The 12,808-nt window shown below is 37.2% G+C and overlaps 1 protein-coding gene across 35 annotated transcripts in view; it reads left to right on the forward strand.

Annotated features, from left to right (window-relative positions):
* Window positions 1–12,808, forward strand: part of SOX6 (SRY-box transcription factor 6) — a 720,388-nt gene that overhangs the window by 620,539 nt on the left and 87,041 nt on the right. For 25 of the 35 annotated variants that reach the window (XM_070803611.1, XM_070803609.1, XM_019974613.2 and 22 more), the window contains 3 exons: window positions 3,080–3,229; window positions 9,325–9,550; window positions 12,493–12,680. In XM_070803611.1, the coding sequence (XP_070659712.1) occupies window positions 3,080–3,229; window positions 9,325–9,550; window positions 12,493–12,680 (564 nt within the window). The remainder of the gene's footprint in view (window positions 1–3,079; window positions 3,230–9,324; window positions 9,551–12,492; window positions 12,681–12,808) is intronic. The other 10 variants (XM_070803617.1, XM_070803602.1, XM_070803625.1 and 7 more) reach the window with 3 other exon arrangements.

Genomic DNA, 12,808 nt, shown 5'->3' on the forward strand with positions numbered 1-12,808 from the left:
ATTGCCATAAAATTATTCATCATATTTGCAATAAATGTAATCATATACCACTGCTGTTGCCTTATCTATAGAGAGAATATCTCTCCTCCCTAACACCCAGTGACTTTATATGGGACATTAATTCAGAAAATATTGATTGATTATCTTTTATTTGCAAGGCACTATTCTTGATACTAGGCATTCAAAAGTAATTAGTTTGGTCATGACTTCAATAAGCTTATAGTTTATCAAAAATGATAAGACATGTGTATAGCTATGCTGTTCAGTCACTAAAGTTGTGCCAACTCTTTTGTAACCCCATGGACTGTAGCCCATCAGGCCCCTCCGTCCATGGGATTTCCCAGGCAAGAATAGTGGAATGGGTTGCCATTTCCTTCTCCAAGTGATCTTCCCAATCCAGGGATCAAACCCGCTTCTCCTGCATTGGCAGGTGAGTTTTTTACCACTGAGCCACCAGGGAAACCAGTGCATATCTATACACAAGGTTTTTAAAAAGTGATAAGCTTTGCAGGAAAGGTACAAATCAGATGCTGAGGATCTTTATCTTACATCCTCTCCAGAGCCATAAGCTTGTTCCAAGAGTTTGAAGCCTCCTCATCTCCTAATGAAAGTGAAAGTCACTCAGTCCTGTCTGACTCTGCAACTGCATGGACTAGTTCTCCAGGCCAGAATCCTGGAGTGGGTAGCTTTTTCCCTTCTCCAGTGGATCTTCCTTTCTCCAGCCTGGGCATCCCTGATAACTCAGTTGGTAAAGAATCTGCCTGCAATGCAGGAAACCTGAGTTTGATCCTTGGGTTGGGAAGATCCCCTGGAGAAGAGAAAGGCTACCCACTCCAGGATTCTAGCCTAGAGAATTCCATGGACTGTATAGTCCATAGGGCCACAAAGAGTCAGACATGACTGAACTACTTTTACAGCTCCTAATACAAAGCCTAACATATAGAATATATTCAATTAATGTTTGCTTAGAAGGTGAGCTATTTGTAAAATTATTCCGTAAACCTATGCCTGTTAATGAATGGCATTCTTTTATCCAAGACAGATCTAAAGTCCTCAATCTGAAAAGCTCTATACTTATATCTAAAATATTTTGTTAGAATGTGAAAATGTTTACTTTCATGAGCACTTTCTATCTTTACAGTGAACTTTAATTTCTGATTTCTATTGCAAGGCTCTTTCTACTAAATCTTATCTAATATCTTACTGTCCAGTTTACCCAGCTCTGTAAGTTTTATAAACTATGGCCATACTTCTTCCTGCATCTAATGTATCAGTAACCACAACACCCAAGGAACTCCAAGAAATCACAATTCTTAAGGAATCTTGTCTTTCTTAAGTACAATCCTAATAAAGAAATATAAAATAAATGATTGTCAAAACTTTAGAGGAAGCAATTAACACTATTCTATTTCTAAAAAGCAACTATAATGTTCAATTATTTTGAAGGATTTCTGAATTTAATCAACTTTAAAAAAAATAGATTTGTGTCCAACAATCTGTTTTTCAGCTTTTCTTCACTGGTTAAAGTTTCCTGAAGGACTTGTGATTGAGTAAAATTGACTTTCTTCTCATCTTGTAAATCAGGAGCTAAAATGAAGACATAAATGATTTCTAAGGACTCTTACCTGTCTAAGATTTCTTGACTCTTTAATACTCAATAGTAAGGCATATTGGTGATGATACTAGCCACCATTTATCGCCATATAGTCATTACTTTTCCAACTCTCAACCATCTCCACTCCATTCAATATGTAATGTTCCCTCACTGGCTTAGCACCAACTCCATCCCACCCCCATCCCTGCCCCTTTTGAAGACACCTGGCTGAATTTTAAAAGAAAAGAGTGTAACAGAGTAAAAAGGAAACAAGACAGTCCTTTTTCTCCCTGAAGTTCTAGCAGTTTGACTGGCTATTACTTGTGAATTTTTCTTGCCACTGAGTCATTGCACATACAGAATTATGAAACTTTAATTTCTTTAGAGGCTTGTTATATTAGAGAAATTGTTCCAAAGAAAGCAACAATCATGACATAAGCACATCTGGCTCTTGCAAATTATTCTTTATTAAGCTTTCATTTAATTACATGTGCTGAAAGGTCTGTTTTTGATTACTGTAATTTTTTTTTATTTGTCCATCTGAATGATAGTAATGCTAGAAATTACATACAAACCACCTGTTTTTTCTCCTCTACTAATATGGCAAAGTTTGAGCTGTTTTCTCTGTGGTTGATGAACTAGGAAGCTTTTTATTTATTATGATAAAAATATGACTATCAAGGTAATGGCTTAATCTTGATGATAAGAAGAAAAGAAAATATTTGAATGGCGTTTTCAAGCATTAAATTATGTTAAAATTGAGGTATCTGAATTCTGGTTAACCATAACAGATTAACACATTTATTTATCACCAGTTGCACCCCAAAGCTAATAAATCGACAGTTAAGGATTTCACATCCTGTGCTAGGAAAAAGAAGCTTGACTTTTTTCCTCCACAAATCTTGCTATATTCTCTTTAGGATTATGCTATATGCAGCATAGAGGAAGGAGGGACTGATACTGGGCCTTAGGGATCTTGAGGGCAGCACTCTGAACACCCAGAGGGGTCAGCATCCCTAGAAAAGTTTAGTCAGTGCTGAATTAGAATGATGTTCTTCCAGAAGTGCCTAGAAAAGTTTAGATCAGTTTCTTAGTTCATGAATATTAAAATTACATGAATGGACATAACAACATTTAGTGCACCTTATAACGATTTTAAGTACTCTAACGAATATTTGAGATCAAAGGAATTAGTCAAATTCCTTTCTGTATGATTGAAGAAACTGAGTTCCAGAGCAAGTCAATCCTTTGTTTAGGGTCCTAAACTTATTTTTAGAAGGACCAGGAACAGAATAATGGCTCCCATAGCACTGCTCTTTCTTTCTGTTATACTATTTATTCTTTTTTATATTCTTCTTTAAAAATAGTGAAAGAGAAATTTCAAAGCATTCAGAGAAATAGTTATCTAACAATACGGTAAGTTTTTTCAGAAGCTCTGTTTCAGCTGCATTTAAAGAGATGATTTTTGTCTTCCCTGTTTTGCAGCAGCTCTATGCCGCTCAGCTGGCCAGCATGCAGGTGTCACCTGGAGCAAAGATGCCATCAACTCCACAGCCACCAAACGCAGCAGGGGCAGTCTCACCTACTGGGATAAAAAATGAAAAGAGAGGGACCAGCCCTGTAACTCAAGTTAAGGTATTTGCTTTGCAGGATTATGGAAACAGTTTGGAAAATAGCTTCACAAGGAAGGTAGTGAACCAGGCTGTGCTGGGCATAAACAGCAGGAAGCAAAGCAACATAAAGGAACCCCAAAATGTTCCTCTTTATGGTAAATTTCATGATTGAGCACTGAGAAACAGGTGTTTCCCTTTTGATAACAATAGTGCCATATTGTGAGATCTTTACCTGAATCTGCAAACTTACTTCTCAACAGTTTTTCCCCTTTGGATTCTGGCTTTTATTTTTTAATGTTCATTGGCATGTATGGCCATGGTTTTATTTCCAGTCTTTGTCATAGTCGTGTGACACTTCTCTCTAACTTTAAACAGGTGGGGAGCCAACTGATAGTGCTAGAGGAGGAGGATCTCAAAACTTTAGATTGACAAGAAAAAAAGAGAACCCGATGCTGGGCCTTTATATGGTTTGATGGTAAAGGTCTCTCTCCCTCAAACAATAGTTATAAATGTGGGCTTTGAGGAATGAGTGGTGTCATAATCTAATTATGCTTCAATGCCATGTATAGTTGTGATAGGATAAATAGGATTGCCCAAGTTATGACTGAAACATTAATAGATCCTTTCCTCACTGATTTTCAGTGTCTTAAAATGGAGTAGCCAGGAAGTACTTGGTGACAGAGGGGAACTGATGATCCAGTCTAACTTTGTGCTGCAGCTGGTACTTATAGGTTTTTATGATTGTTTTTGCTTCCTATATTGAATTTAAAAATTCAGAAAGTTCAAAGAAACAATTCTTTTATATCATTGACTTACTTACTTTGAAGGATACACTAAGCACAGATGTATTATTGTATGTGTCCAAAGTACTGCCTTTGGAGAAATTTTGCCATTATTACTTCATTACATGGGAAATACCTAAGGCCAATGAAACAGCATTGAAGTCCACAAAATTACTGAAATTGTTTTATTTTCTAAAACATGTAGATAGGAATTTCGAGATTTCAGGAAAGCCATTAAAAATACGGATCCCAAATACCAAAGATTAAAAAAAAAGTAAACATAATTAGGAGGGATAGTTCTGCCTGTGCCCGTCCAAAGGAATTAATTTAATGTCCCCCATGCCTTTACGGTCTCCAAAAAAGTAAATGAACATTTATGCTTTGTGGTTAGAAATATTGAGATATGACAATAGGGGCTTTACATTTAATAAGATAGCATTAACTTATGGAAACAGACTATTTTGTGTTCCAGGACTTTCTTTTTGTGAGTAAGAGAACACTACAATTCAAACCAAAGCACTTTGTTTAACTATAGTTGTTGGAGTATAAGCATATCAAACATCAGTGACTTGAGGTATTGAGTATTAAATATTTTAACATGAAAAAGTCATTTTGTAAGTGAGTTGGCCAAATGGAATTGCACCAAACCAAGCCTTTACTGGATGAGTAAAATGTTCCCTGGTTAGACTCAAGTTTATATCTGCTTTTACCATTCCAGCTTTGTGGGCCAACTGAATTTTATTACTCACTTGACCACATACAAATTCTTAGGGAGCTCTCTGTATAATTTAACTTGACTCTACTTTATGTTAATAACAAAGGAAACATTTATCATACTTATTAGATTGTTTATTGTATGTGTGAGTAAAACTATATAGACTAAGACATAAAGCAAATGTTTTAAATTTTTAAAATAGCTCCAACCTATTATTGTAGAAGTTCTAAAAATAATCTTATGTTTTGCTAATTGAAAGAATTAGGGTCACTAAAATATCTCATGTTTCTTTCTATAGTCATTCTTTCCCTCTGTATATAATATGACTATGTAACCTAGGGCATTGTTAGCTGAAGGTAATAAAAATAAAAATAGATGGTCTTCTGTTCCTTTTTCCCCCCGAAGAATTTTTATTTGCTACAGTTGTCAACATCAGTAGTTAGGTTGTTTCTGTTCAAATGTCAGTTCTATGACTTTTACTAGATGTGTCACCTTGGGCAAGTTACTTAACTTCTTTTAATGTTAGTTTTTGCCTCTGCAATTTGAAGGTTAATATTATTATGGGTCTTCAGTGAGATAATACATCCTCTAGCATATAGTAAATATTTAATAAATGTTAGTATAGCAATGATGTTGATGATAGGAATCTGATGATAATAAAGATGCTGGTAAGTGGTAATAGTTATTGTGATTGAAATATCTGGTTGTATACCCTGAGAGGTTCTAAAAGAAACCAAGAAGTTTTCCATTTTAAACCATTATGGAGGAACAGGGATTCTATTTGCTCTCCAAATTTAAAGAAGTAAAACTCAAGACAAAATATAAAACAGTGGTTTCAGACATTTCCAGTAGGAATACAGGAAAGTGACCTCTGATAGAAGCGAAACAAGAGAGGCAGGCACCACAGCTGATCCAGCTTACTGTCTTGAAAAGCTTCCAGGCAATAGTGTGGGGTGTATGTGGGGGTTCCCCACATGCTGCTTGGCAGGCTTCCTGAGTAGAGAGACAAGACTTCAGAGTTTCAAGATGCCAAGGTAGATTGAATTTGTGAGGTAGAGTGCCAGAGGAGAGAACTGTATAGAGAGAGAGCACAGGAGATCCGCAGAAGGGTTCCCTGTATTTAGCTGAGTATTGAGCAGCTTATGCATGTGAGGAAACTATCTGAGGCCAGGGGGAAAGCAAGATGTAGCAGGCAAAACCACTACGAGGTTCATAAAGAACTGAGGATGATTTGTATTCCCGTTGGCCAGATTGGAATGATCTCTTGACACATGGGTACCAAGTAGAGTCCCTAGCAGGGTGTTACTTCACTGCTGCTGCTGCTGCTAAGTCACTTCAGCCGTGTCCGACTCTGTGCGACCCCATAGACAGCAGCCCACCAGGCTCCCCTGTCCCTGGGATTCTCCACGCAAGAACACTGGAGTAGGTTGCCATTTCCTTCTCCAGTGCATGACAGTGAAAAGTCAAAGTGAAGTCGCTCAGTTGTGTCCAACTCTTAGCAACCCCATGGACTTCACTAGTAGGGCCAAATTATCTCTATACCTGCCTAACTCAGTTTAAAAGCAAGCCTGGTAAGGCTCTCCATGTCTTAGAACAAAGTCCACAAATATTTAAGGTAACATACAAACTGAAATCCAACACTGTAAAAATCTCAATGTGGAGCATCTATTCAATAATTATCAGGCTTGCAAGAAAATATGAAAAATAATGAAGAGAATAAATCGATCACTAGAGATAAACCTCAAAATAACACAGGTGATAAAATTACTAGATAAGACAATAAAAACAGCTCTTAAAAGAGACTTTCAACTAGACCAAGTGAAGAAGTAAGCATATCTGCTTCTCTTCACCCACAAAGTGTCTGTTGGGGCAGGACAAGCTGTGAGGATGAACAGCAGGCCTGCCATGGTGGAAAAGAATTGACTTGATTGGGAGTTAATCAGTGCTTCCCATGCTCAGTGGCACTGTTGGTAGAAATGGAAATTATTGAATTGTAAGACTAAATAATAAATTAGAATATACAGCCATACTTTTTAATTGAGCTTCACTTTATTGTCCTTCACAGCTATTGTACTTTTTACAAATTGAAGGCTTGTGGAAATCCTGCATAGTCAGATGATGGTTAGCAATTTTTTTAGCAATAAATTATTTTTAATTAAGGTGTATACATTGTTTTTTAGATATAATGCTGTTGCACATTCAACAGACTACTGTATTGTATAAACATAACTTTTATATGCACTGGGAAACCAAAAATTCATGTGATTTGCTTTATTGGGTTATTTGACTTATTGCAGTGGTGTGAAACCAAACCCATAATGTCTCTGAAGTTTGCCTATATTCAAAAATGAATTATAAAACTAGATATTATAAACTCCACATATTCAAGAAACATGAACATTATAAGGCAGGGCATGGAAAATTCATATTGAATGCTTGAAGATGAAAAATACAGTGTTTGAGATGAAAAGTACACTGGATTGGTATTGATTTGGAATAGCAACAGATTAGATATTACAGAAGAAAAACTAGTGAGCTTGATGACATAACAATGAAACATAGAAAAAAAGACTATCAGTGCTATAGAACATCAAATGGCCTAATATATACAAATAGAGCCCCAGAAAGAGAAGGAAGGGACAGAAAATATATTTTAAAAAGTAATGGCTGAAATTTTTCTAAATTTGAAGACGCTGAACTAAGGGATCATAAGAAACTTGGTGAAGTAAAAGAAATGTGGAGAAAACTAACTACATACCTAACGTAGAAATCACCGTTATTGAGAAGTGAGTAAAGTAACTAGTCTAAATATCCTTTGAATTCAGAGCAAAGGCAAGTAAATTTTAATTAAGTACTGTTTGTGAGGGATGCGACTATGTTTCCTGAGAACCTATCGTATATCTGCTGCTGCTAAGTCGCTTCAGTCGTGTCCGACTCTTTGACCCCAGAGACGGCAGCCCACCAGGCTCCCCCGTCCCTGGGATTCTCCAGGCAAGAACACTGGAGTGGGTTGCCATTTCCTTCTCCATACTGTATATCTAGAGATAAAAGTACATTGCACCATAGATGTGCCAGATTACTTATTTCCTACCAAGACAAACAAGCAAAACAACAAAATAAAGCTAAGGTATCGTGACACTATCAAATTACTTATTTTATCTGATAATTCAGCAAAGAAAAAAAGTGCCTGGGATTTGGAGCCTAATAAACTATAATTCAAATTCTGCCCTTCCCTGTATGGCTTTGGATGGTCATTTTATCACTTTGCTTCTTTCTTTGTAAATGTAGAATACTACTCCCCAGTCTCATAGTTATTGGTAGTTAAATGAGCTAATATACTTGAAAATATCTAGCACAATGTTTAGTCATAATGGCTCTTTTGTGCATGTTATTTACATTTTCTCTTTCTAATCCTCCCTCCTGATTACTATTTTCTGGCATCCCTTTTTCTTCCCACTTAAACAATGACCCTTAGTGCTGGAAGAGACCTTAGAGATCAGCTAGAATCAGGCCCTCTTTTCTATAGATGAAGAAATTGAGTCCCAGAGAAGTGACATGTTTGCCATAGGGGAGAAAGTTCAGTGTGTTCTAAACAATGATGTGAAACGCAAGTTCTCTGTGCCTTCTCAGAAGCAAAAGAGGAGTTAACATTTGCTGGAAATTTTGTTTTAAACACAATACTGCAGATCTTAAAAACCTAGCATTTAAATGAGTATGTTCATATTACAATTAAATTTCTAGAATGAAAGAAGTGTTGTTAAGGGTGTTACAGGGCAGAATAAATGAAAAAAAAAAAAATAAAGGTAAGGAGCTTAGCTTTCAAGCTCCTGGTAAAACCAGCGTTAGAAGCCAGATATTTGAATACTGTGCTCAGTATAGAAGAACAGGCATCTTAAAATAGACATTCTGTAAATATATGCAGCAAAGAATATAAAGAGACATCACTTCAGACGTGAAAAATAAATTGCATATAGCATGGTATGTAAAACATAATTATAATGTGTGTTTGCTCTTTACAAAAATTAATTTTAAACATGAATAGAGACCAGAATATAGACCATGAAGAGTGCCCACGCCCAGAAAGCCACATAGAAGCCATGCTGTGGCATGCGGCTCTCTGGGCAAAGGCCCAGGAGAGCAGAAGAAGGCTTACAGTGTTTCCATTTTTAAAGTACTTGCAATTGTTTGATTTAAAATATATATTAAAAAATTAGCGGCAGAGCCCATTTATAGTTCCAGGAACTTTTCAGAGAAAATAACACAAAAGCACTACAGAGCTGCTGAAATTTTAAATAATTCTTTGTAAATGCCCTAGGTTAATTTGGATCCCTGAAAACACATTAGGAAATTAAGCTGTAATGTGAGCTAATTCAGATTTTAATTTGGCAAAAAGAATGATCCAACTACACAGTTAATGTAAATAGAAGCATAACACAGGGAAATTAATGAGGTTTCCTTCCGATGAATCTTCAAGGAGGTAGATAATTAGCTTCTTTTGTTATTATTGTGGAGAATGTGGCATTGTCTCTGAGGTGTAAAATAACTGTGGCTTACTAAGTGATAATGTGCTTCATTTGTCTTTTTTTTTTTTTAATAATTATTTATGTTAAACTCTTGTAGGATGAAGCAGCAGCACAGCCGCTGAATCTCTCATCCCGACCCAAGACAGTTGAGCCTGTAAAGTCCCCAACATCTCCCACCCAGAGCCTCTTCCCAGCCAGCAAAACCAGCCCTGTCAATCTGCCTAACAAAAGCAGCATCCCCAGCCCCATTGGAGGAAGCTTGGGAAGAGGATCCTCTTTAGGTAAATGGAAAAGTCAACACCAGGAAGAGACTTATGAATTAGGTAAAGGAAAGCAAAATGTGTTTAATGATGACTGATTCTTGTTTCCAAAGTATTCTTTAGTCCAAGAAAAATTTAAATACTGAAAGTAAATAACGTAAAAGTAAATTCTTTTCTACTAAAACATAACCCAGTGCGGCGTCTTGGGTGACTAGAACTTTCAGGAAAGGTAGATCCAGCAGTCGGAGACTTAGAAATTTCTGTGTTGAGTCAGTGCTTTGCCACTGAAGTGACTCTAGGCAGAGTAAGAGTGACCATGAACTCTCCAAGGGCCTAAAGGAAACTGGCCTGAAAGCTGCCTGCCAAAAGTCTAAAATTTTTTGAAATTTTGTTTTCTTTGTAAAATGTGAATTTTATACCTTATCCTATATCAGTTTTGCATTGAAGCAAATATGAATGACACTTCAGTGACATCATATAAAATAAAGTGGATATCTAGTAAGATATGTCATAGTGATCCTCTGTCTTCTTACATTCCCTGATACACTGCCAATTGTCTCTAGGGATGTCATACCCCGGTGTGAGAAGTATAGGGGAAAAATGGGATCTGGCATCAGGCAGCCTTGAACTGAGAAAGAGCCTTTACTTACTAGCTGTGTGACCCTGTGAAAATTATTTAATATTTTTTTTAACTCAGTTTCCTAATCTCTGGAAAGGAAATAGTATTTCCTAGCTTATAGGTTGGTATGAGAATTAAGACAGAAATGTATATATATATAAAGTCTCTAACATGATATCTGGAACCCAGAAGGCATGCAACCCAAAAGACTAGACAGCCAAATACCAACACATTTACAAATACATGTGGAATGAAACAGTAATTGTGAAAGTACTTGTCAGTGGCAGAGAGCCAAATAAATATGAACATTATTATTACCATGCTCTATACATTTCTTAATTTTCCAATAAGACACAGAAGTTCAAAGGGATTTGGGACTAGAACCAGCATTTCTTTACCATATTATCTTCCATGTTTTCTTTAATCCTATAGCCTGAATTGCTTACAGCAATAAATAATGTATAAGTGTAGCCATTTACAGTTTAACCAAACATTTTGTCTACCTTATCTCATTTGATTTTTCACTATCATCTTATGAGTTAGGTAGTATGTTATTGTTATTCTTGTATAATAAACTGTTGTCTTACAGATAAAGTGACTCACCCACAGCCATGTGGCTGTTAATTAGCAGAGTTAAAACTAAAATCCAGGTCTTCTCACGTATAACTCAGTGCTCCTTTTGAAAACTCATAGTTGGAACATTTGCTGAACAATGCTGAATCTTAAGTGGCTCTTCTGATGATAAGATGTAAATCTTCCTTACTGAAACTGGGGACATTAGGATCTACTCAGCAGTCTATCCTCTTTTTGAGTCAGGACACTCTTTTAGGGGCTCAGAGATTTTCACTCCAAGTCAGTGGGATCACTGTGGCAAAGAGAAATGAATCATTCCCAGCATGTGAATATGATCACGGGATTATTGAAAGTTGTGAGATGAGGGGAAAAAAGCCAACATGAGGATAAATAATAGGCTTGATCTTGAAAAGGCCCTCCTATAAACCACTTCTAAATTTTATTTGGAAAGCATTTGTTTTCTGTACTTAACATAGTGAGGGACAAAAATGACTGTATCACAGGCCCTTGTTCTTTTGGAGTTTACATCTTAGCAGAGTGTATTCCTTAGATCGTGAACTAGAAATGAGCTGAAGTAATAACACCCTTGTTCACACAATACTGGATGGATTTTCTTTTTTAATCAGAAAAGCTTCAGAACTAAAGATACAGGGTTTCCATCGGCTAAAAAGTGGCTGTTTAACTTTCTAAAACTTTTCCATAGATAGCGTTGGGAATATTTTCTAAACTCGAGTGATAAGCACATGTACTGCACACGCATAGACGTGAGCTTGATCGTGGTCTGGTTTCCTCCGTCCCATCTGTCTCTGTGAGGTGTGTGCACATACACAGATACACACACACATACACACACACACACACACACGTGTGCTATGAAATGCTCATACCAGGAAACACACAACCTCATCACATTAAACTTTACCACAGCAGCTGAAATCTGTCAGTCAGTTGCCTTCTTTTTGTCTAAAATTGGAAAAGCTAAAGTATCAATTTTAACCTACAATAAAATGCAAGATATAGAGGAAATTTCGTTTAATTTTAAATTTTGTCCTTCTGTGCTGCATGGAATATAATGAAAGTAAATATTTTCACTTTATTTTAAGCTTTATCCTTATATAAATTCCATTCCCACACATTCAGCCTCACTGTCAAGAAGACAGGGAACTGAGAGCAGTGGGTGTTCAGGTTGTGGGTAGGAAATGGGTTGTCATTCTCTTGGTAAGTAACTGAGGCAGCATGAGTGGAATGCTTCATTAACCAGCCAGTGACTGGGGAACAGAGAGTGTGGTGTATTCCTTCCCACCCCCTCTCTCCTGCAGTGGACGTGTGAACACACAGATACAGATATCGCTACAGGATGTGTATAGCCTCACAGATTTTTTTTTTGGCTGGGTCAGAAACAGCTTTCCTGCATTAGCACACTAAATATAATAGACAGCCTGCACAGATGTCTCTGTGCTCCTTCCTACCACTTTCATCCCAACTACTCTCCCACTAATTGTTAAATATAACCAGAAAAGGGGTGTGTGTGTGTGTGTACATATATAGGAATCTAGGAACCTTCACTTGTGAGGAAGCGGGTTAACAGAGCCCAGATAAACTGAAATGCTAGGGCATCCTCCAAGAACTAAAAACAAAAAACCCAGCACAACTCAGTTACCCTGAATTTCTGTGGTCTATTGCATTTTTCTTAACAGCGAACGAGCCCCTTCCTTGCTCAGAGAATGTGGTGTTCTACAGGGGAGTGGACAGTAGCAGTATTTTTTAAGTGCCTAACCTTACGACCCTCTAATAATACATCCTGTGTATGCAGATATCCTGTCCAGTCTCAACTCTCCTGCCCTGTTTGGGGATCAGGATACAGTGATGAAAGCTATTCAGGAAGCTCGGAAGATGCGAGAACAGATCCAGCGGGAGCAGCAACAGCAACAGCCACATGGTGTTGATGGGAAACTGTCCACCCTGAATAATATGGGGCTGAACAACTGTAGGAATGAAAAGGTAAAACTTGCTTCCCTCCTTCACTGGCTCTGCTAGACCCATTGACTCATTTTTATCTGGCTCTTTCCAGGCTCCAAAGCATCAACCTGCAGCCAAAGATTCAGGCTTCTAGCTTGAGGACTGTCTTG

Source organism: Bos indicus, chromosome 15 (genome assembly GCF_029378745.1).
Source record: "Bos indicus isolate NIAB-ARS_2022 breed Sahiwal x Tharparkar chromosome 15, NIAB-ARS_B.indTharparkar_mat_pri_1.0, whole genome shotgun sequence".
Classification (NCBI taxonomy): Eukaryota; Metazoa; Chordata; class Mammalia; order Artiodactyla; family Bovidae; genus Bos; species Bos indicus.